Below are 24,041 nucleotides of genomic sequence, written 5' to 3' on the forward strand. Positions count from 1 at the left end.
CTTCCTTCCTTCCTTCCTTCCTTCCTTCCTTCCTTCCTTCCTTCCTTTCCCATTCACAAAGAAGCATTAAGTGAATTCTTTCATCTAGATATATTTGGAGCAAAAAGGAAAAAAATACCCCCCCAATGGTATTTTAAATACATTTAGTTCAAAGTCACAGTCCCATTGATTGCCTTTCACCTCCAGTTTTGGAAGAAGAGGATTCCTACAGTCTAGTTTTATTCAATTACCCTACTGTTTCACACCAAGTTGCAGTAATTTTCCATTGTTCTGCTCCTTCTCCTCCTGCTCCTCCTGCTTCTGCTCCTCCTCTTCCTTCACCTTCTTCATTTTCATCTTCATCTTTGTCTTCATCTTCTTTGTTTTCTTCTTCCATTTTTAAGAAACCTCTCCAAATTAATCATTGCTAACTAGCTATTAGACTAGAGGTCAGGTGATCCCTGGTAAGGACAAAGTTACTTTCTCTTCCTATCTCCTGACACTTCAGAAAGACAAACAACAACAGATGCTTCCCATTCTTGTATTTTCTTCCTTTCCTTGCTAGAAAACTGAAAGATCTGTCAGATATCCATACCTAAGGCCTGCCTTCTGTATAAGAAAGTCTATCCAAGAAGCCCCACTCTATTCAGACTTATTTTCATCTCAGGTCACTGAGAGCATTTATAGTTCAAAATTTGTTTGCTCAGAATGTATTTTTAATTTATATTATTGTTATTTTAACTGCCAGAGAGTATGTTAGCCATTATCACTTGATCTGCTTCAGTAATAAAAACCAAGCATGAGCAATTCCTTACGTATTTATGTAGTTATTGTTCCACCCAACAAGAGAGGGCACTAGAGGAAGGTGCCCAGTTTTCCATATGTCTCAGAGAACTTGCCACCTCTGTCTCTAAACTGTACCTTGTGTGTGCATATGTGTATGTGTATGTGCAACAATACTAATTCTCTTAGTGTAGAAATGTGGTCAGAATGGATTTACTGATTAAAATCTTGGCTTAGACTCCATCCCCTGGGAAAACTACCCTCTTCCTTTCCCTGATGCATTTCAATGGACCTCAGTCATTTGAGCAAGGCATAATGGAGTCAACCACACAAACACGATCTAATTGTATTCAGTGTTTTACTTACTACTAGAAAAGCAAAAAGGGACAACGTAAAATATATTAAAACAACTACCTTGGAGGTTATAGGCTGCGAGTTCTCCCAGACCCAGATCATCCTTAGCTAATCTATAGGCATACCTCAAATCCAAGAGTTCCAAAACACAGATCAAGTGCTTAAACTCAGCCATTCTCACAGTGAGCTAGCAAGTGCTCTTCCAGTCTGTGTTTCTACTCTCAGACCTCTAAAGAACCAAAATTTTGGGAGAACTGTCAACCTGGGGCATTGAGACCTCCTCTGGCCATTTTAAAATTATCTACTAGCAGCTCCACTCTAGCTTTTCACAGCTCCTACCTCATAGGATGGTAGAACTAGAACAGAAATGGACCTTACAGGTCATTAGGTTCAATTCCTTTATTTTATAGATGATGAAATGGAGACTCAGAGATACTAAGTTACTTGTCCAAGGACCTCTCCTGCTTCATCACTGGGCTTCTAGTGGGCCTTCACCACCACAGGCAATGATCATGGAAAAGTGTCTTAGCCAGGTGCTCTGGTCAGGAGTGAGCAGACTCTCTTTATCCCAAGATCATTTTTATCTTTTCCCCTAATCCCTTCTCCTCTTTTGTCCTTGAAAAAGCCCTAAGCCTGCCAATTTCTACATATGCTTTTCTTGACTATTTAATTATTTTTCTATCAGTAAAATCTTGTTTGGAATATGCACTGTATACATACATACACACACCTGTGCATTTATATGTGTGCATATCTTGTACATGTACACGTATATGTATATATACATGCATGTATATATATGCATGTGTGTGTCTGCACACACGTGTGTGTATACTAATCAGTTAGGTGGTAAAGTGGCTAGAGCACCAGGCCTGAAGTCAGGAAGACTCAACTTCCAAATCTGACCTCAGACACTAACTAGCTGTATGTCTCTGGGCAAGTCACTTAACCCTGTTTGTCTAAGTTCTAAGTTCCTCATCTACAAATTGAGCTGGAGAAGGAAATGGCAAACTGCTCCAGTATCTTTGCCAAGAAAACTCCAAGTAGGGTCACAAAGAGTCAGACGTGACCTAAAAATGACTGAACAGTAGCAACAACTAAACACATACACATACACATACACACATACATGTCTGTATATACATGTCTATGTGTATATGTATACATACATATATGTGTACACACACACATATATGTATATATGTTTATAAATAGATTCTAAAAAGTATGGAGCTCACTGTAGAAAAAAAAAACACCAAGATCCAAAATAGAAGTAACCTTCTAGCTACCTTCTCTACCTCCATACTTATATTTCAGTCACCAATATTAGGAAGAAAGGAACAGTCACACAAGGTGAGAACTTTTTCTTTAAAAAGATTTTAAATAACTATATTTCTATTGCAAAACAGACAAAGGTGTGAATTTGTAGGGTTGGTTGGGAACAATGGGAAATCATTTTTTTTTATAGAATATTTGCTATTTAAAAAGCTCAATTTGAAGGGGCGAATTGTAAACAGGTTTTGTAACATGAATGTTGAGTTGACCTTCTGTGCAGATTTATGGGAGTCATCTAGAACGGGCCAGCAAAGTTGCATGTCTACATTGTTTCAGGGACATTGACAACATCATAATTCGTTGCAATATGGATGGATTAAAGGGGGGAAAGCATGCATTCTCTTTTGCATCTTTCAAATTCGTAGTACATATAAGAAGCAAGTCCTCTCACCAGAGTTGCTAGTCCTTCCTTAACACCATTAAGGGTTGCACATCTACCTTTGGTGTCCACCTGCCCCCCAATTCTCACCTGTGGCTCCAAGAAGCTGTAGCATATGCAATGACCTCAACCCAGCAAAACTATCTCTGCAGATGGGTTAAACCAGTTTGAAGGTAACCAACAGGCCTCATACTCATCACATGTGAGTTAGGGTATGTCTACCCCAAGTGTGTGAAGATTTTCCCCTGGTGGAATGGGAGGATGAGACCCATTTCTTCCAATGTTCATGAAGGCAGCTGAAGCAAGCACTATGGAACACTTAGAGTTGGGTCAGACATCAGAGATGCCAAGGTCAGCCCCTGCATCCCAGCCATTGTCAGTTGTCCTGACTTTTGTCTTGTCACTGGACTTCAATAACTCTGGAAGAGAGAGTGAGACTGACAACTTTGTGTGACTTTGCCTCACTTAAATTCAATTCACATGCAAGACATCACTAGTGATATCATTGGTCCTCTTTGAAAATGAAGGACAAACAATAACAACAATAATAACCTATAAAGATATATATACATATACATATTTTTGTGCTAGCCTAATGGTGAAGAGAGTAGCATCACATTAGTACTCCAAGAGCTCCTAGGCTCCTAGTATCATAAAACACAGTAACATTTCGATCAACAACTAAACATTAAACAAACAAATGTTTTTCCCCTTAGTGCTGACTAGGTCAAGGAAGTATACTAATATATTTTAGACTTTTAAAAAACCCAATTTTGTTTAAATATTGGTAGTTTGCATTTTTAACAATGTGTAGCCAAGAAGTGGTTCATTTGGGGACTGCTCTAATAGAAAGATAAGAATGACTTTTAATTAAAACAAAGCAAGAGTTTGCATGTAAATGATTGAGCCTAGAGTACTTGAAAAGTCTGTTTTCCTTAGTACTGAAGTCTGGTCCAATCCTCTTTCACACCCTTTTAGTGTAATTCCCACCCAAGCATGTGTCTTTGACTCCATTCCCTCTCCTTCTGTCCCTTTCTTTCTTTCCTCTCTTTCTCTTGACAATTGCATTCATGCCCATGTCTTTATCACCTTTACATAGTTTATTACCAAATATGTATCTCCAGTCTGTTCCACTATCACTTCTGAGCTACATACCCACAGCTCTTGAAGAAAGCATGGTAAAATGAGAAATTTGTTGGCTTTAGAGTCGGGGGCATGAGTTCAAATTCTGCTGCTGGTACTTAGTACCTATGTGATCTTGGACAAGTCATTTAACCCCCATGGACCTTAATTTCTTTAACTGGAAAATGAGGCAGAATCGAAGGTTGGACTAGATGCCCTCAAAGGTCCTTTTCAGCTCTAGTTGTCTAGAGTTCTATCACTCCAATTTGCTGATAGTACATATCCATGTGGATGTTACACTGTCATCTCCAATTCAAGATGTCCCCACTTAGCTTATATATTTCCCCTAAACCTATTCCTATTTATGACTTGGCTGTTTCTGACTATTGTACCACTCAGACTGTTTGTAACCTTCGTATTTATTATCTTTGATTCTTCCCTCCCTCAACTTCAAATATGTAGTCAGGTACAGGTACAAATATGTACCAGGTCCTGATGATTCCACCACAGAAATGCCTCTCAAGTCCACCCTTTCTTATTGGGTATAGGTTCTCTTTGCTGTCTGCCAAGGTTGTTGCCATGGTATCCTAACAGTTTTTTTCATTTTCTCTCAACCCTCACTAATCCATTCTCAATACTACTGCTTGAATAATCTTTCTATTATATAATACTTCTGCTCAAAATTCTTCAATATTTCTCTATTGCCTATGAATTAATAGTTATACTCCTTAACTTGACATTCAAGGATCCCCATAGTTGATGCTATCTTATCTTGGACTGTTCTCATATTGCTATCTCTTTTAAGCACTCTATACCTTAGCCAAACTGTATTATTCTTTTCTCTACACATTCCCTGCCCTGTCCTAGCTTGGCTGAAATGTCCTTCATTCTCTGTCTTTTTTTTTCTTTTTTTTTTTTTTGCTTAGGCAGTTGGGGTTAAGTGACTTGCCCAAGGTCACACAGCTAGTAAGTGTCAAGTGTTTGGTCTGAGGCTGACTTCAGGGCCGGTGCTCTATCCACTGCACCACCTAGCTGCCCCCATTCTCTCTTAATATATAAAATGTTGCATTCCTTTTCTTCCTTCCTTCCTTTGTTCTTTTCTTCTTTCCTTCCTTCTTTCCATCCTTCTTTCCTTCTCTCCTCCTTCCTTCCTTTTTTGTCTTTTCTCCCTCCCTTCTTCCTTCTTTCCTACCTTCCTGAATATACACCTCCCATCTCCTCCATCCAAATAGTCTCCTCTTTTTCCAGAGATTTAAAAAGAAGATAAAAAAGCTCAGAAAATTCAAGTGTCTAAAATCATATTTGTAACAACACACACGACACCCCCACCTAAAATCCTCTCACCTCTCTAAGGAAAGAAATGAGGTACTTTTCTTATTTCTCCTCTGGAGTGGTTTGGTCATTATAATTATATTGCAATCAATTTCATTTTATTGTTCTTTCCATTTACATTGTTGTAGTCACATATATCATTTTCGTTTTCTATTTAATTTGCTAAATCAACTCCTATAAATCCCTTGTGTCTCTGAATTCTTCATATTCATTATTTCTTATGGTGCAGTAATATACCATTATGTTTATATGCCACAATTGTGTAATTATTTCCTTAATCAATGGAAATTGACTTTGATGAAATTTCTTTCCTTCCTTTAAATAAGTTCCATCCCCGTAATTCAATTCAAATGTCCCCTGCTCCACAAACACCCCCCCACCCCCCCATACATCACCTCATATATTCTGCAGCTTTTCAATAGGACTCTCCTAGTTTGGACCCTCTTCATCTCTCACGTAGAAGACTACAATGGGCTCTTATTTTATTTCCTTTCTTCCAGTCTCTTCTACTCTCTATTTTTTCTTTCACATAGGTGTCAAATTGATATTCCTGCAATAGAGACCTGACCATGCCACTTCTTTAATTAAAAATCTTTAATGACTCCCTATCACCTACAAGATATCTGCACGTTCTTTACCTTGCCATCTAAGGCCATCTGTAGCATGACTGCCATCTACCTTTTAACCTTATTTTATATTATTTCCTCTTGTGCACTCTTTGTTTCAGTGAAACCGGCAAACTGACTATTTCGTGGACACACCCACACACATCATTCTATCTCCTGGCTCCATGGCTTTATTTTGTACAACTCTAGGCAATTGTTCTGTCTCCGAATAATATTCTCTTCTTCCCTACCCTTCTTAGAATTTCTAATTTCCTCGAAACCCACTGTCTATAACACTGTCTTTTGGAGGTCATTCCTATAACACACCTCCCCTCCCCCCATCCCATTGTTGGCATTTTCTCCCTCTTGATATTGCTTTGTATTAAAAATATGTAAAATTACTTAGTATTCCCTTATATATAAAAATAGCCAATGATAATGGCTAGCATTTATATAGTGCTTTAAGGTCTGCAGAGCACATTACATCTTGTTTTATCCTCATGACAATCCTGGGGAAGAGGAAGTAGGTGCTATTGTTATCCCCATTTTACAGATGAGGAAACTGAGGTAGACTTAAGAGACATAAGCCTCTTAATATCTGTGCCTCAGTTTCTTCATCTATAAAATAAAAGAGGTTGCATTCAGTGGTCTCTCTTCCAGTTCTAAATCTATGAACCTAGATTCTAATGGCCTTGTCTGCCCTATCTCAAATCTTGGGGCCTAGAGCCAAGATAAACTTCCAGCCATGGATAGCAATGTTGTTGTTGAATCTTTTCAGTTGTGTCTGACTCTTCGTGAACCCATTTGGGTTTTCTTGGCAAAGACACTGGAGTGGTAAGCCATTTCCTTCTCCAGCTCATTTTATAGATGAGAAAACTGAGGTAAACAGGGTTAAGTGACTTGCCCAGGTGTCGCACAGCTAGTAAGTGTCTGAGGTCAGATTTGAACTCAGGTTTACCTGACTCTAGGACTAGCACTCTCTCCACTAGTGGCCCCTGGATAGAAATAGATCTGTCTAAAAAATGGAATGAATGCCTCACGAAGTAGCAAACTCCCCATCACAGGAAAGGGTAGAGATTACATGTCCTCTGGAAGGAATCTTGTTGAGAAAGTTCCTATGTTTGGAGAGTTGCTGGATTTGATAGTCTCTAAAATCATGGCCAACTCTAAGGTCCTTTGATTCTGGGAGTGGTATATAATTAATGTGTGTCATGAAGATGGTAGAGTTCTTCCTGCTTAGCCAAGATTTTAAAATCTAGAAATTTGTATGTATATGTATTCTAATATGTGGTCAGAGAGGTCATCTACATTGTAAGGTTCATGAAGGCAGGGACTGTTTCATTTTTGCCTTTGCATCCCCAACATGTAACATAGTACCTGGCACATAGTAGGTGATTAATAGATGCTTGTTAATTGATTGACTGGATGATTGCATGTTCTGGAACCCCAATTCCATTACCATATGGACTGTGGTATCCAAAGGTGGTCAAAAATTAAAAATATCTACCAGGATCAAATTTTGATGTTTTATTTTTTGTAGGGTGTTGTTGTTTTTCTCTAAAGATCTTCTGGAGGTGCTTAATGGAAATCTTGGGGTTCTGTGGCACATGATTTGTAAATCACTGGCTGAAATCACCTTTTTTGTTATACTATGACATAACTTAAGTATAGACATGACAGTAGTAACAGTAACAATCATAGAGCAATAGCACTTAATTAGCAGATAATTACTTTCTGTGTTTTTCTTTACCATGCCTTGCACATGGGCAGCCTTTGATAAATTCTTGTTGGGGGAAGGAGTTTGGGCATTAAAAGAATCACAGGACAATGCTTCTGATCTTGGCTCTGCCACATCCTACCTATGTTGCCCCAGGCAAGTCACTAAACTTCTTTGGGTCTCAGTTTCCTCATCTATAAAAAGGAGATGGGACTAGATCACTTCTAAGGCCAGTTCTATGGTGTTATGTAAGTGAATTTACCCATGCATGGAAAATAGTTGAAACTCCAAGAATTTGAAGTAGAAAGAGTGATATATTCAACATAATGGTCAAATCACAATGTTGTATGCCTGATTAGAGCTCAGTTCTTGATTAATTGGTCTCTGGGGATGTTTGAACAATCTGTAGCATGTGCTGTGTTTTAACAAGGACATACAATTACAGGAGGGTATATGAAGTGTTCAAGGAGGACTAACACCTCTGGGGTGAGGACTTGCTGAGCCCTTTTGAGGGCTGCTCATCTACCTTTGGTGTCCTCCTTCACCCAACTCTCACCTGTGCCTCCAAGAAGCTGGAGCATGCCCAGTGGCCACACCCTGGAAAAATCTCTCGACAGATGGGCTAAACCAGGTTGAGGGTAACCAACAGGCCTCAAACCCATCATTGGCAAGTTAGGGGGATGTCTACCCCAAGCATGTGAAGACTTTTCCCTGGTGGAATGGATGGATGAGAACGATTTGTTCCCAAAAGGTAGCTGAGGCAGGCACTGTGGAGTACTTAGAGCTTGGTCAGACATCAGAGATGCTAAGGTCATCCACTGCATCCCAGGACATTGCCAGCCAGCTGACAACTTTGTGCAGTTCTGCCTCTTTTAAATTCAATTCACGTGCAAGTCAAGACATCACATGTGATGTCATTAGTCCTCTGAAAATTAAGGAGAAACAACAATAAACAGGACTGTGGAGAAGGAGGTATGAACGAAACAATTGAGGGATTGGAGATAATATTCCCTTCACATGAATGAATTAATGAATCAAGCATTTATTAAACACTTAGATTGTGCTCAGCCCTGGACGTACAAATGGAAGAGTAAGGGAGTCCCTGATCTCAAGGAGCTCACATTGAAACAGAGAAGACAACACATATGGGTAGTTTTGACTGAAAGTCAGATGGAAAAGTCCAATGGTCCTTAGGGTGCAGCAGCAGAACAGATAGTCAAACCTCTTCTTTAGTGTCATCTCCAATCATAAATTCTTATCAGTTTCCTGTGTTGAACCATTTGACATTGGGCTGGAAGCACTGCTATTCCAAATACCCTTAGGTTCAGGTTCCTGGGATATTTCTCAGGGTCTGAGGAGAGATGGTAGTCAGATGGTGGTAGGGGTTTAGCCTCCCCAGAGCATGCTGCCTCCTGTCTCTTCTTTAGCATCCCTTGTTGCTTCAGCTAGACTGGCTTGCCTGCCCTGTGAGTTGAAATTGATTGTCAGTTGGCGTGGATAGTTGGCCCCTTGTCCACAAGAATTACCTCGATGGAAGAAGAACTGGTGGTGTGAGGGTGCAGTCACCCTGAGAGTTCCTGAACTTATCTATCTGTTATTATCAGTTGGCCAGCAGCTATTGCTAATGATGATGAGGGCGATTGGCTCCAGCTTCACAGTGACTTCTCCGCTCAATGATGGCTACGGGCGCTGAGTTAGAAGTAGGTCTGTTGGCCTTGCTATTCCCATGGCTCTTGGGCCCAGGATCCTAGACTTTCTCTATCAAGATCTGAGGGGAAATTGTAGACAAGTTGCTAGTGGTGATTTGATTCCCCAGAACATACTAGTTCCTGTCTGTTCCTCAGAATGCCTTGCAGCTTCAGCTATAAGTACTGTTAAATAAGATAAAGCATCCCATTCCTTTTATTCCTTTATCTAGCTATTTATTAAATGCTTACTAGATGGAAAGCAGTGTGCTAAGCCTGTGTAGGAGGGGGAAATACAGTGATGAATGAAAACCAATCCTGACCCATAAGGTATTTATAGGGCAGGTAGGGGGGACTAGACATGTATGCAAACAAATAAATATAGTACTTGTCAGAACTTAGAATATTTAGGGAAGAATGCCCATCTGAGTTACAGAACACTTTATAATATATGAGTCATCATTATTTACAACTAGCAAAACTACTAGCTATTGCCAAGCAGGACTCTTGATAGACCTGCTTTAATAATTAGCCAAGTATCACTAATGTGCATTAATTGTTTATATATAAATGAGTGAATCTAAAGTGAGTCTAAGTCTAAATTCTAAATCTTTAGATTTAGATTCTAAATCTAAAGATTCTTAAAGCCAATCAGACCAGTTTACTTTCCTAAGATGACACAACTCCTTTTGTCATTCTTTTTCTCTTCACAGCACCAAGTTGCCTTTAGCCATATCTTTGTTTTTAATCACAATTCTAAATTAGATGGATTAAAATGGTTGGGATTTTGTTGTGAAGACTGAGTTTAGTCTAAGGGAGGAATTTCATGGTGGGGAGGGGCCTGGATTCTAGGATATGTGTAATAGAGATGTTCCTGCCCCCCCCTCCCCATATAAAATAAATCTGGTAGGTCCTGTTCTAATTGGTGATAGTCCTGATCACTGGCCTGGCTGAACTGCCCATATAATGTGTGGATCAGTAGTCTAATGTGTGGCACTGTGTAAGCATTCTAAAGTGTATTGCTTCAACTTTAAAAGGTACAAACTTTTTTTTTTAAAGGAAGAACTCTCACCTCACCAGACTGTTCCTTTCTTCCTAATACTGGAGATTGAAATAGTGGTGCCTGGGGGAGAGGGGGAGTTGTAGAGAAGGTGGCCAGATGGGGAGAGAGCTTTTATTCTTGCTTTGGATCAGGCTGTTTTCTCTACAGTGAGTTCCCTGGAACTTTAGAATCCAGCAATATTGAAAAGTACTTAGATATGTCAACAGTGAATTTTCATTCCACTCAGGGCACAGGACTGCAGACACAGTCATGTGGGCATCCAGCAGTGATGTTTTGAAATCTGGGAGTTGGGTGTTGGGCAGGAGTGAACTGCCCCCTCCTTCAGCTTTCCTTTGGTGTCATGCTGATCCCCAGCTGCTTCAAAGGGCTACATTTATGAGGTGCTTAAACAATGAGTGTTCCCCCTTTTATGGCTTATGGAAGGGAAAGATTTATAGCTTTGACAAGAGCACAGCGAGAGCTCAATGGACTTCTATTCCTTATTTAGTCATTTACATCATGGGGATCAGAGGTCCAGGAAGCCATGTTTACTCAGAGCCTGATTACTTCCTATAAGGTTATACTATGAGGCTAGAATATTTCAGGAAAGCTCAGATCACTCTGGCCCCTTTGGTAGAATGTAGGATCATAGATTTATTGCTGGAAGGGAATTTGGGGGTCATCTTGTCCAATCCTATCACATTACTCAGGAAATGGAGGACAGAGAGCAGTGACTTGCCTAAGGTCACATAGAAAGTAAGAAGCCAAGTGAAGATCTCAGTCCCATCCCTTAGACTGCAAATCTAGAGACTTTCCTTTTTTTATTCTACTAACAGGTATTTGCCTCCCAATAGGAAGATGTCCTGGGAGATTAGCAGTGGTATGTTGAACTCATAGGGACCTATGAGTCTTATAGTGTCCCTATGGTCAGGGAAGCTATGGGTCTTCTTAATTTCTCTTTCCCCTGAATTAATACTTTGTTTTCCTCCCTTGCCTTCTCAGAATATAGTGTGTACTGGGAGACTAAGGTGGCATCCAGATCCCAGCCTAGTTCATTGCATCCAATCATGTGAGGTAAGCTCGTTTATTCTTCTCCCTAGGTCCTGACCTAAAGTAAGGGTGAGTATTTGCACCATACTTCTTTGGTCCATTAGAGGAACATCCTTTCATTCACTTCTTTCTCACAACTCTGAACCTTTTGAAACCTGCACAAATTAGGTGATGGGTCCTCTGAAGTTGCAATTTCTTTGAGTGAAATCTCTAGAATTTGAATTTGGTTAAGGGCTTTAGGAGTACCTGAAGGTATCTGTGGCCGTATCTTCACTTGTAAATGTAATCAAGTCTTGACCCAGTGAAGGAATAGTTATAGATAATAATAACAACTAACATTTATATAGTGTTTTAAGCTTAGTAAAGCCCTTTATATACATGATCTCATTTGAACAAAAAAGAACTTTTCCATAAGCATTTTTTAAAATCTGAAAATAGACTTGATGATTTAGAGGCTAGAGCTGGAATCATACAGAAGGGTCAGAGGGTGGATAATTAAGAGCTGGAAACGAATTTAGATGTCACTGAGTCTAAACCCCTTATTTTATAGACAAGGAACTGAGGACCAGAGAAGTTTAGTGATATTCTCAAGGTCATTACAGGTAATGACTTCTAACTCCAAAGTCTGGAGTTAGAACTTAGACTGGTTCAACTTAGACTGGTCCACTGTTGCTTCAAGAGACATTCTGTTCAAGCCCATGTTCTCTAGTTGACATTCTAGGTCAGCAGGGTCAATAGAGGGTCAGTAATTTAGGGAATCAGAGGGGTTGGAGTGGATACAAAGAAAAATATAGACATAGTGGCTCTGGGGGAAAAAAAGAGTATGAGGCTTCAGAGGGAGCCTCTCTCAGGAGGGGGTGATCAAAGAGAGTTGACGTGTGAGGGAAGTGGGGGAGAGTTCCACTCTACTTGAAACCTTACCACTCTGGAACTGGACAGTGACAAATACTTACTTATTCCATCCTCAACCACAACAGGTTTGTCTTCCAAAGCTCTCACTGGGAATAATTAAGCTACTTAGCAGTAACACTTGGGTAATCCTGGCTCATCCTTGTTCACTGGAGCCTGAGCAGTTGGACTGCCATGTCTTCCAGCACCCCCACTCCCAAATCCCCACAGTGCCAAATACACACACACACACACACACACACACACACACACAAATCCCCCTATTCATTTGTTTCTCTCTTTCACTTGATCCAATTTTTCGATGAAATTGTGATGCACATGAGTCCAAAGAAAGAGGGTGAGGTTAAGGGGTAGGGGGATAGAAAGTAATGGAGGGAGGGTGAAGAGGGAGGGGTAAGGGAAGACACCAATTTTTTTAAACATGCTGAGAGGAGTAAATGAGGAATACAAGTTAGTTAGCATGGAGGGTGCTTTGTTATATGATGAAGGCCAACAAAACAGCTCATCTGATGCCATCATTAGGAAAACAGATGGCAGTGCGGTGGGGAGGAGGGAATGAAAGAGTGAATCATCTCCAGGGCAGGGGGTAGGGAGGGAAGGGAGGAGAAAGGCTTTGGGGGTAGGGGACCAAGGAGGGAGGGAGATAAACACTTGTGAGCTGGGAAGAGATCAAAGAGAGGCTGAGCATTCCCTTCTGTTACTCCTTCTGCATTAGGATAGAGAGAGGGAAGCCAGATGATGGAATTAGAATCTGAGTTTGGGGCTTTTGCTGTTTCCCAGACTGTAAGACTATGAGGCTTTTTTAATTGTTGTTGTTCTGTCCTCCTCCTCCTCGGACCCCTCAGTACCCATAAGATCAGCAGCCAGAGACACAAAGGTCACACTGTCCCTCTGATGAAATGGATTCAGAGGGCTGAGCAGCACAGAGTTTCCCACCTGCCCTGTGGAACTGCTGACATTACACTTAGAGTTGAGAATTGACCATTCCCCTACCTCATTACTCAGGCAGACAAGAAGCTTCTTGGCCAGTGCATCCCTAACCGCAGCTCCTCCCTGCCTGGGAACAAGTCCAGCCAGTTTTCTTGACAGTAAGATTATTCTAAAGTGTTGTCTGGGGCCCTCTGGGTAGGGCAGGTTTTGAAGAACCAGATATTGGCTCCTGACTCAAAAGTTAGAAGGAGAAGTACACACAGAAGGAGGGGAGGAAGAAGGAAAGGGCATCAGGGCACATGGGGATCAAAAAGAAAATGGAGAGAGAAGGAAATATAGGTGTAAGGGACAAGAAAAAAAAGATACCGACAAGAGTGGGGTGAAAGAGGATGAGAAGCAGGGAAAGGAAGAGTGAAACATTTGGAAGAAAATTTTTATTTTCAATCAAAAGTAATCTAAAAATACTAGGAAGGACTGAATAATATCAAAGTCAGACTGAAGGAAAACAGATACAGAGGCAAGCAAGGTGAAGAGAAGAAAGTGCAGGAGGAAGCCAAGACAAAATGTTGTGCAGGATGCCCTAGTTAGATATTTTTTTGCATGCTGCCTTCTATGAGTGACTTATTTTCCTTCCCTTCCCTTCCCTTCCCTTCCCTTTCTCTTTCCCTTTCTCTTTCCCTTTCTCTTTCCCTTTCTCCTTTTATTTCTTCTTTCCTTCCTTCTTCCTTCCATCTTTCTCCCTCTTTCTTTCTTTCCTTCTTTCCTTCCTCTTTCTTTCTTCTTCTTTCTTGTAAATATTGGATGTAAATTCCTTCCTTTTTTCTTTCTTCTTTTTTCCTTCTTTCCTTCTCTCCCTCTCTCCTTCCCTTTCTCCTTTCTCTTCCTCTTTCCCTGTCTCCATATTCTTCCACCCTCCCTCTTCTTTCTCTTTCTTTCTGTCTTTTTTTCTGTCTTTCTGTCTTTCTATCTATCTGTCTTTCTTTCTTTTTCTTTATTTCCTTTTCTTTCTCATAAATATTGGATGTAAATTGAAAGCTGGTCCCTTTGAAGCAGTTATTTCAACCTTACAGCAGCAGGGAACCTTATCCTTTGTTATTTTTCAGCATGGCCCCTGCATTCCAAACTAGTCAGTCACCTTATTGCCCTCAACCCACTTCTTACTTAATGTCAATCCTGTACTTTGGCTCAGGACATTTCCTTTCCACCTAGAATGCCTTCCTCTGTCCAGTCTGCCAACCCATACCCAAGACTTCCTTCAGGAGCCAATTCAGAACTCACTTCTCCCAGAAAACATTCTGTGCCTAATTCTATCTCTTTGTGATATAGAGGGAGAAGCCCTGAATTTGGTGTCAGGTGAGCTGGGCTTGAACCCTGGCTCTACTATTTAGTACAGGTGTAACCTGGAGCTACTCTCATCACTTCTTTGGTCTTAGTTTCCTCATCTGTAAACTGAGGGGGCAGGACTCCATTTACCTCAAAGGCCCCTTCCAACTCTAAATTGGTAATCCTTTAAGATTCCCGTGCCTTCATCTCCATGCCTTGGCCCTGATTGTCCTTCATGCCTGGAATGCTTTTCCCCTCACCTATGTCTCTTGAAACCTCTGTCTGACCTCTTTCAAAGTCAGCTCAAATTCTCCCTTCCGTAGGAGGTCTTTCCCAGTAAACTCATTCACTTGAGTCTTCTCCTCTAATATCCCTTCCATTCTGAATGTAGCTTGTGTGTAGCTATTTATATAAACGTTGTCTCCCTCATTAGTATATAAACTCCTTGAAGGCAGGGACTATTTTTTTTTGCCTTTCTTAGTATCCCCAGTGCTTGGCACAGTACCTGGCACACTGTAGGCCTTCAATAAATGCTTGTTGATTGGTTGATTTTTATACAGTTATCCATTATGTAATAGTCTCATTTCTGTTGTTTTTTGTAATTGTTCTCTAGTTCTCAGGATGATAGGTTGAGAGCTGCAATGAACCTTAGAGGGAACATGCAAGTCAACTCCCTTAGAAGTGTATGTTTACCTTCCATACTTTACTGTAGACTCCTTGAGGTCAGGGATCATGTCATCTGCATCTCTTATTTGTATCAAAGCTTCTTAAAAATGGTAGGTATAGAATAGATATTCAATTAATGCAGCAGTGAGTTAGTCTAAGATGCCAGTCTGAAGAAATGACTCCTTCTTCCCTCCCCTCAAAGGCCAACCTTCCTCAACTGATTGTTTATCTTTGTCTGTGGGGGAAAATGATAGAGTCATAGAAAAAGAGGAAGAAGAAAGAGGAAGAAGAGAAGGAGGAAGAGGAAGAAGAGGAGAAAGAGGAGGAGGAGGAGGAGAAGAAGAAGAAGAAGGAGAAGAAGAAGGAGGAGGATGAGGAGGAGAAGGAGGAGGAGAAACAAAGGTTGCTTCTGTAATTTCATGGAGATATGCATAACTCACCAGCCATTGGTAGAAAGATGGGATAAATCATTTGCAAAAATTTAGATGCATTTGCACCCAGAACCAGAACTAAAGGTAGGCAAGTTAAATAGCCACCTAGAGCTCACATTTATGTAACACTCAGAGGTTTTGATAGGTAGATGGAGAGAGACAGAGCACCTTTATTCAGTAATTTCTGTGTGCCAGGCACTGGAAATACAAATAGAAGCAAAAAGAAAAACATAGAGCTTATTTTTAATGGAGGAAGAATATACATAAAAGGAAGTTGAACAGCAAAAAGTACTCATTGGAGGAGGGCAAGATGTCAAAGTACAGAGAATGTACAGTAGATCCAGCAAAGTAATGAGCATTTGTACTTCATCTGGGTACTTCATCTAAGAAGTTCTGGGAAGCAACTCACTAATAAGAAGAGGGGGCCTCAGCCCCTAAGAAGCCTCATAGGGAACAGATAGTAAAGTCCAGATAATCAAAAGCAAAACAGGGAGAGGTTTTCCAAAAGTGTTCCTATTATTATCCCATTTTACAGTTGGGAAAACTGAAACACAGAAAAATTAAGTGATCTACCAGTTGTCACACACCAAGTGAGTCTGTTCGTGTATGGCCTTGGACCCAACCTCATTTTTCCTTCCTAAGTTTAGTATTTTTTCATCTGTGCCAGATTGGTTCCATTTCAGGAGGGCAGAGGAGGGGAAAGGAAAGGGAAGAGCAACTAAAGATGCTTTTTCATCTTAGTTTTTCTAAATTCAAATTTTGAATGCAGAAATGCCACTCTCCATGATGTATGGATGTATATTTTGTGGCTACTTGTCTGTATCACAGTAAAGTCTCAAAGCCTTCATAGAATAGTTGCACATAAGGGTGAATTTTATTTTTTAATTGGGACATAGGGAGTTCAAGTTTTAAGCTTTGCTGAAGGAGTAGGAATACCTTGGCCTGGCTCTGATTCCACTCGACCTGTAGGTAGATTCAGTTTCTGTGGTCCAGGTACCACATTGGGTATAGAAGACACAAAATCACAAACAAAAATAAGCCCCACCCTTGAGAAATTTGTATTCTGTTGGGGAAATTATCATGTACTTAGATTAGTAAATATAAAATATATAGTAAGCAAGTACAAAGTAATCTCACTAGGGCTACTGGGGAGGAATTGCTAATACTTGGGGATAGTAAAAAGATAATGGGCAGGAAATGACACCTGAACTGAACCTTTACTGAAAGGAAAGCCTTCTAGGCATGGAGGACAGACTGTAGGAAGATGGGGAGGTGGGAAATGCAATATCCTATCCAAGGGATAGCAAGAAGGCCAGTCTGTCTGGAAAATGGAGTACCTGAGGGAGAGGGAAAGTAATATAAATTTTGGAAAGATAGCTTGGAGTCAGGTGGTAAAAGACTTTAAATGTCAAATAGGAGTTTTGTGTGTTTTATCCCAGAAGCAAATAGGGAAGCACTGATGTTTCTTTGGCAGGAAAGTGATATGGTAAGACCTTTGATTTAGGTTTATCAGTTTGGTGGCCCTCGGGTTGTGACTCCATATGGGGTTGTGACCCACAATTTAAGAAGCACTGATGGGATCACAAGTGGAAAAAGTTTAAGAAGCCCCACTGTAGAGGATGGATTGGAGGGAAGTTAGATTGGTGGGAGACCAATCCAGAAAGGCAACAATCCTAGAGAAACATGATGAGGGCCTAAAGTAGGGTTGTGGACATATGGTTGGAGAAATGGGCATAGATGCAAAAGATATGAAGGCTTTCAGAGATGAAACTTCTTCAGTTGAAGTATAATACAAAATCTCTGGTTTTGTACAATGTGTAGAATTGCATCCTGGGCTATCCAGTGTACTTGGCACGTTGGCAAGATATACAAGACAATTAATATAAAAGAATCACCAAAGCTTGGTGATAGATTGAATGGTGCAGGGGAAAAGAGAATAGAGATTGACTTGTAAGTTGGGAACTTGAATGATTGGGAGGATGTCCCAAACAAAAATAAGGAAGTTAGGGGGAAGGTTGGGTTTGACAGAAGTAGGGAAGACAATGAATTCCATTTTGGAAGTGTTGAGTTTGAGATGTCTAGAAGACATTCAGGTGGAGATGGCCAGCATGCAGTTTGTGATATGGGACAAATTTTATTAATATACTTCTCCTTCTATCCCCTCTCCTCCTTTCCCCTCCCAAGACACATGAGGGCTAGAGATATAGATTTAAAAGTCATCTGTATAGAGATAAAATCTGATCCCATGACATCTGATGAACTCATTGAGAAAGAATATATAAAGAGACTATTGTCCCTGTAGCCCTATATATATATATGTATATGTATATGTGTATATACATATACATATATACATATATGTATGTATGTATATATGTATTGTCTCTTCCAGTTAAAATGTGAGCTCTTTGAGAATAGGGACCATCTAGGATTTTTCTATTTGTGTTCTCTACACTTAGCACAGTGCTTGGTATGTGGAAAGAACTTAATAAATGCTTTCAAATTCATTTATCCATTTGCTGAAAGAAAAGAGAGATGCTATGAAGTGGAGGCAAGGAAAGAGGCCTTCTAGGTCCGGGGAACAGCCAGTACAAAGACACAAAGATAGGACATAGTGTGAAGAGCAGGGAGAAGGCCAATTTGGCTTAATCGCAGAGTGTATGAGTCAAGTCAAGATAACAAGCGTTTATTAAGAATCTAGTATGTTCCAGTCACTTTGTTAAGGGAGAAATATGCAATGATGCTGTAATGAGATTGGAGCCAGTTTGTGAAGGATTTTAAAAGCTAATAGAGGGGTTTTAGTTCTGTTCTGGAGGTAAGATAAATCAGATGGATTTAAAAAAATAAATTCCTTTTTTTTCCAATGAACAAAAATTGATTTTCTTTCCTCCCATACCCCCTAAACATCAAAAAAAGGAAAAGAAAACACTTAAAAAAACAAATATGTGTAGTCAAGCAAAATGAACTCCTACCTCAGCTATGTCCCAGAAAGTATGTGCCTCATTCTGCATCCTGAGTTCATCATTTCTCTGTCAGGAGGTAGCGTGACTCATCCTTTTGGCTTCACAGTTAGTCATTGAATTGATCAGAGTTCTAAAGTCATTTAACATTGTTTGTCTCTACAAAATTATTGTCATCATGTAGATTGTTCTCCTGATTCTGCTCACTTCACTCTGCAATCAGTTCAAACAAGTCTTTCCAGTTTTCTCTAAAATGATTCCATTAATCATTTCTTACAGCACAGTAGTATCTCATTATATTTATATGCCATAATTTGTTTGGTGATTCTTCAAATGATAGGTACTCCCTTAGTTTCCTGTTCTTTGTCACTTCAAAAAGAACTACTATAAATATTTCTGTATATGAAGAATGTTTCGTCTTTCTTCGATTTCTTTGGCATATAGGCCTAGTAGTAGCATCACTAGGGTCAAAGATTACAAGCAGTTTAGTTACTTTTTGGACAATGTTCCAAAGCGCTTTACATAATGGCTGTACCAATTCACAACTCTACTATAATGCATTATTGTGTTTGGTTAAGTTATTGGATATTATTGAGCAGGGGTGCTATGTGGTTACATCTGTAGTTAAGGAAAATAACTTTGGCAACAGTGTGGAGGATGGACCAAAATGAGAAGATACATGAGGCAAGGACACCAATTAGGAGACCATTGCAGTAGTCTAGGCAAGAACTGACAAAGGCCTGATCTAAGGGGAGAGCCGTGTGAGTAGAAAGAAGGGTAGGATGCAAGAGATGAGATATGTGGGATATGTGGGACCAAGGGGAAAGAGGGATTGAAGATAATTCCCACATTGTGAACCTAGGACACTGGGAGAATAGAGGTGCTTTCAAAATAAATAAGGAAGTATGTAAGAGAGATAGGGTCAGGGGAAAAGATAACAAATTCAGTTTTAGTCATATTGAGTTTGAGATATCTCTGGGACATCCATTTTGAAATACCCAATAAGAAATTGCTGATGGGAGGTTGAAAGATTAAGGATATGTAGATATAGATATAGATATATAGATATATGTGTGTATGCATACATACACCTATGTAGTTTTATGTATGTGTATGCATGTGTAGATGTGTTTATGTATACATGTACATGTATATATGTATGCATAAATACATGTATTTATTTGCATGCACACATATATCCAGCCCCAATTTTTCCTCTAAGCTTCTATATGTGTATGTATATTTACCCCTAATACACACACACACACACACACACACTAATGTGTGTAGTTATAGATCTATCTTTCTATCTGTATACACACATACATATATGTGTGTATATATATATATATATATGGGAGTAATTGGCTTAGAGATTATATCTAAATCCAAGAGGGTTGATGAGGAAGGAAATAATCCAGGAGGGAACAGCATCACCAAAGCCCAGAGAAGAGAGAACATCCATAAGGAAAAGATAGTCAGCAGCATCTTAGGCAGTTGATAGGCTGAAAAACAAAACTTATCAGTTTTATCTATTAAGAGATCATTAGTAGGAAAAAGAGAGCAGTTTCTTTCAAGTGATGAGGTTAGAAGGCCCTACTTTGAATGTTTCCAAAAGGAGATTTCAACAGGTAGAAGTGGGAGGACTTCTGAGGTTGGAGTAATCCTGAGCTGAGGTTTGGAAAGAGAAAAATGGTGATAAGACAAGAAGGTGGATTTGAGAATAAAGGGTTATGCAGAATCAGATTGACTAATGACAGGGTCATTATTGGCGTGGGGGGGGGAGTGAAGTCAGAGTAAGGATAATGGTCCAAGAAGTACTGAGAGTTTGAGGGATTAGAGGTTTTAAGGACAATAATAAATGGGTTTAGGACTGGTGAAGTATAGGGAGAGATGGCATGTTCCCTTCATAACATCTCTTTTATATGACCCCTCTCCTCTGACACTGCTACCTGCCTGGTGTAGGACCTCATCACCTCACACTTAGTCTATTGCAATAACCTGCTGGTGGGTCTCCCTGCCACAAGTTTCTCCCTTGTCCAAACCATCCTTCACCTAAGCTGCCAAAGTGATCTTCCTAAAACATAGGTCTGATTATATCAGCTCTTTACTCCATAAACTCCAGTGGCTCCTGTTATTTCTCAGAACTAATATAAAATCCCATTTGGCATTCAGAGTCCTTCATGAACTGTTTTCCCCTCATTTCCCATTTTTTCAGTCTTCTTATGCCTTACACCCCACCATGTATTCTGTAACCCAATGACAATGACCTCCTTGCTGTTCTTCCTACACCACATCACCCAACTCTGGGAATTTTCATTGCACAGCTCCCATTCCTGAAATGTTCCCACTCTTTACCTCCATCTCCTGACTTCCCTATCTTCCTTCAAGTCCTAGGTAAAATCCCATCTTCTACAGGAAGCCTTTCCTCATCCCCGTGAATTCAAGTGCCTTACTTCTTTTCATCATACCCCATTTATCCTGTATGTATCCTGCTTGTACATAGTTCCATCAGACTGTGAGCTCCTTCAGTGTAGGGACTGTTTTTTTTTTTGCCTTTGTATCTTCAGAACTTGAGACAGTGTCTGGCACATAATAGGTGCTAATAAATATTTAGTGACTGATTGGATGAATGTCAGGAGTTTATAGTAGTGTAGCAAGGGCACTGGCTTTAGAGTTAGAGGACCTGGTTCAAATCCTACCTTGGATGTTCATTCCCTATGTTATTTTGGGCAAATCACTTAATGTCCCAGAATTCCAGTTTCCTTATCTACAAAACAAGAAAGGTGGACTAAAGGAGGTTTGAAGATTCTTTCTAACCCAAGCTTATCTAGGTCCTATTTCTTTCCCCAAAGAAAATTAGACCAGTGGAGATTGTACTTGTAATTACTTTTTCACACCTTGACGAGCACGAGCGTGTGTGGTGTGTGTGTGTGTGTGTGTGTGTGTGTGTGTGTGTGTGTGTGTGTTGGGGGAGGCTTCTAAGGGATACCAAATGGGGAACCTTCTATGCTCTTATTCATACCCTGCCATCCCACAAGGAAGACATTCTTTGTAGGTTCACATTCCTTTCCCCCTTATATTCCCATAAAAGAATAGATTTGTTAATAGTTTATGTGGAAAGGTCCTTTGATAGTCTAGGACTATTTGACCCCATTCCTCTTCAAAAGAGGATTGAGAGAAAAGAAAAACCAAATAAGTATACATACTTTTTGGATAGGGTTATAGTAAAGTACATCATATTAAGAGTTGGGCAAAAAGCTCAATTATATATCTATCTTTTATGCCTCTATTTCCTGCATGATACATGTGGGAGTATTTTACTAAAAGCCCATGAAGTCTCCAGGAAAATTTTAAAAGAATTATTTAAAGCTTTTGGTGTTTCTAAACAAATGTGTGTCGAGTGGGACACTTGTCATGACCATTGCTTGAGGGATGCCTCCTTTTATGTCCTTAAAGTTGGGCTGCCATCCTGAAGCTGGGATCTGACCTCTGATTCAGAATATTGGACCTGGGAATCTTCCTTAGGTCAATAGGGAAGAATGAGAATCCAGCTCATATTTCTGTGTTTTATAAAGCGCAACCCTGGGAGTGGGAAGTGGGAAGCTAGGGCAGTTTACCAAGAAGAAATATACAAAAAAATAGTGAAGGCTCATAGGATTAAGGTTAGAAAGACTGAAGCAGGAAATGAGATGCAAATTGTGAAAGACTTGAAGAGAAAGACATAAAAAAACATGTTTGACACACATCAACAGCACAAAAGAAATTAAGAGGAACAGTGCCTTTTATTAGACATAGAGTGACAGCTAATGCTCACACACATACACATACACATACAAAGGAGAGGCATCAATGCTTTTTAAATCTTTGTCATTACAAAGAAAGCTAACTGGGAACAAGGATAAACATCAACACAGACACACATTGAAACGGTGGGAAACAAAGCTGTAATTGAGGAAGTTGCAGTGAAGGATTGTTTATTTAATTAATAAATCACATTGGGGACACCAGCTCACAGTTTTGAGGCCCACAAGGGACTAAGGATGTGTCTAAAGCTTGGAAAAGAGTAGTGTAGGTGTCTGCGCATATGTGCATGAGTGTGTGTTTAAAGAAAAGAATTGAATCATGAAAATTGCAGACCGGAAAACTTAATTTCTACACTAGGTAAAATCCTAGAAGAAATGATCACTAAATCAACCTATGCACACCTTAAAGAGAATCACTACAGAATCTAGTTAGAAAAACACATGAGCTTGGTATCTTAGAGACCTGAGTTTTAGATATGATTGTCTCTAAGCTGAATGGCCTTCTTATAGTCAAGGGACCTGGGACAAGTTGTTTAATTTTTCTGAGCCCACCTTAGTGGATTTTTGTCTAGAAAGAGAAAGAACCAGACAGTACTTTCTTTCAGGAGACTCAGGTTTGTCTCTCACCTCAGGCTTTTCTTGCAGTAGATGTGACTGTGGGCAGGTCACTTTAATGTTTTTTTTAATCATTCAACACTTTTATTTTTGCTTTTTTTTATTGCTGAAACTTAAATATGCAATAAGAAAAGAAAAAAGAAACATTATAAACTTAAGTATTGAAACTTAACTACAAAATAAGAAGGATCACTTTAATCTTGAGAAGCCTCCATTTCTGCATCTATTCGATGAACATTATAATGGTTGTCCTATCAAACAATTGATAAGCATTTATTAAGCACCTGCTGTGTGCCAGGTACTGTGCTAAGTGACGAGGACACAGAAAAGAGGCAAAAACCCTGTTTCTGCCCTCAAAAAACTTACAATCTAATCTTATCATTGGGAGGAAAATGCTATGTAAGTGTGAATTGTTATTGTTCTAGACCCATGATTCATCAGAGGAAATCCCTTCCACCACCGAAAATAGATTAGTCTACAATTTGCAGTCTTAGTGTATTGACTAAGACATTGAGGGGTTAAATAGCTTCTCCATGGTTGTACACCTAACTCTTAAGTTTAACTGTCAGTCTACTATACCACCCTGCCTATTATCCAAGGGATGCTTCCTTTTAGGTCCTTAAAGTTTGACTGTTAACGTTTTAATATCATTATCATCATCACTGTTGTTGTTATCATTATGTCAAATGAGGGAGTTGGGCTAGATGATCTTTATGATCCTTTTTATCTCTAAGTCTCTACATGTTTAAAATTCTGTAATAGAGATATATGCTTCTTCTTTGATGGAATGATGGATCAAATTGACTGAAGAGAAATAACTATGAATTAAATATGTTTTTTTGAGCCAAGTGTTTATGACACACTCACCATTAAAAGGATAGCTATAGAGTTGACCACACAATGCTTAGATGGATTGGTGAAAACTGGTCAGGGTAATATATACATATACATATACATATACATATACATATACATATACATATACATATACATATACATATACATATACATATACATA

The 24,041-nt window shown here is 39.6% G+C and overlaps 1 protein-coding gene across 1 annotated transcript in view; it reads left to right on the forward strand.

Moving 5' to 3' along the window:
* The window catches only part of PAPPA2 (pappalysin 2), a 326,265-nt gene that overhangs the window by 254,246 nt on the left and 47,978 nt on the right, over positions 1-24,041 (forward strand). Inside the window, 1 exon segment of the mRNA XM_027868368.1 lies at positions 11,336-11,407. Coding sequence (XP_027724169.1) covers positions 11,336-11,407 — 72 coding nt within the window.

Source organism: Vombatus ursinus, unplaced genomic scaffold (genome assembly GCF_900497805.2).
Source record: "Vombatus ursinus unplaced genomic scaffold, bare-nosed wombat genome assembly UNPS02014789.1, whole genome shotgun sequence".
NCBI lineage: Eukaryota > Metazoa > Chordata > Mammalia > Diprotodontia > Vombatidae > Vombatus > Vombatus ursinus.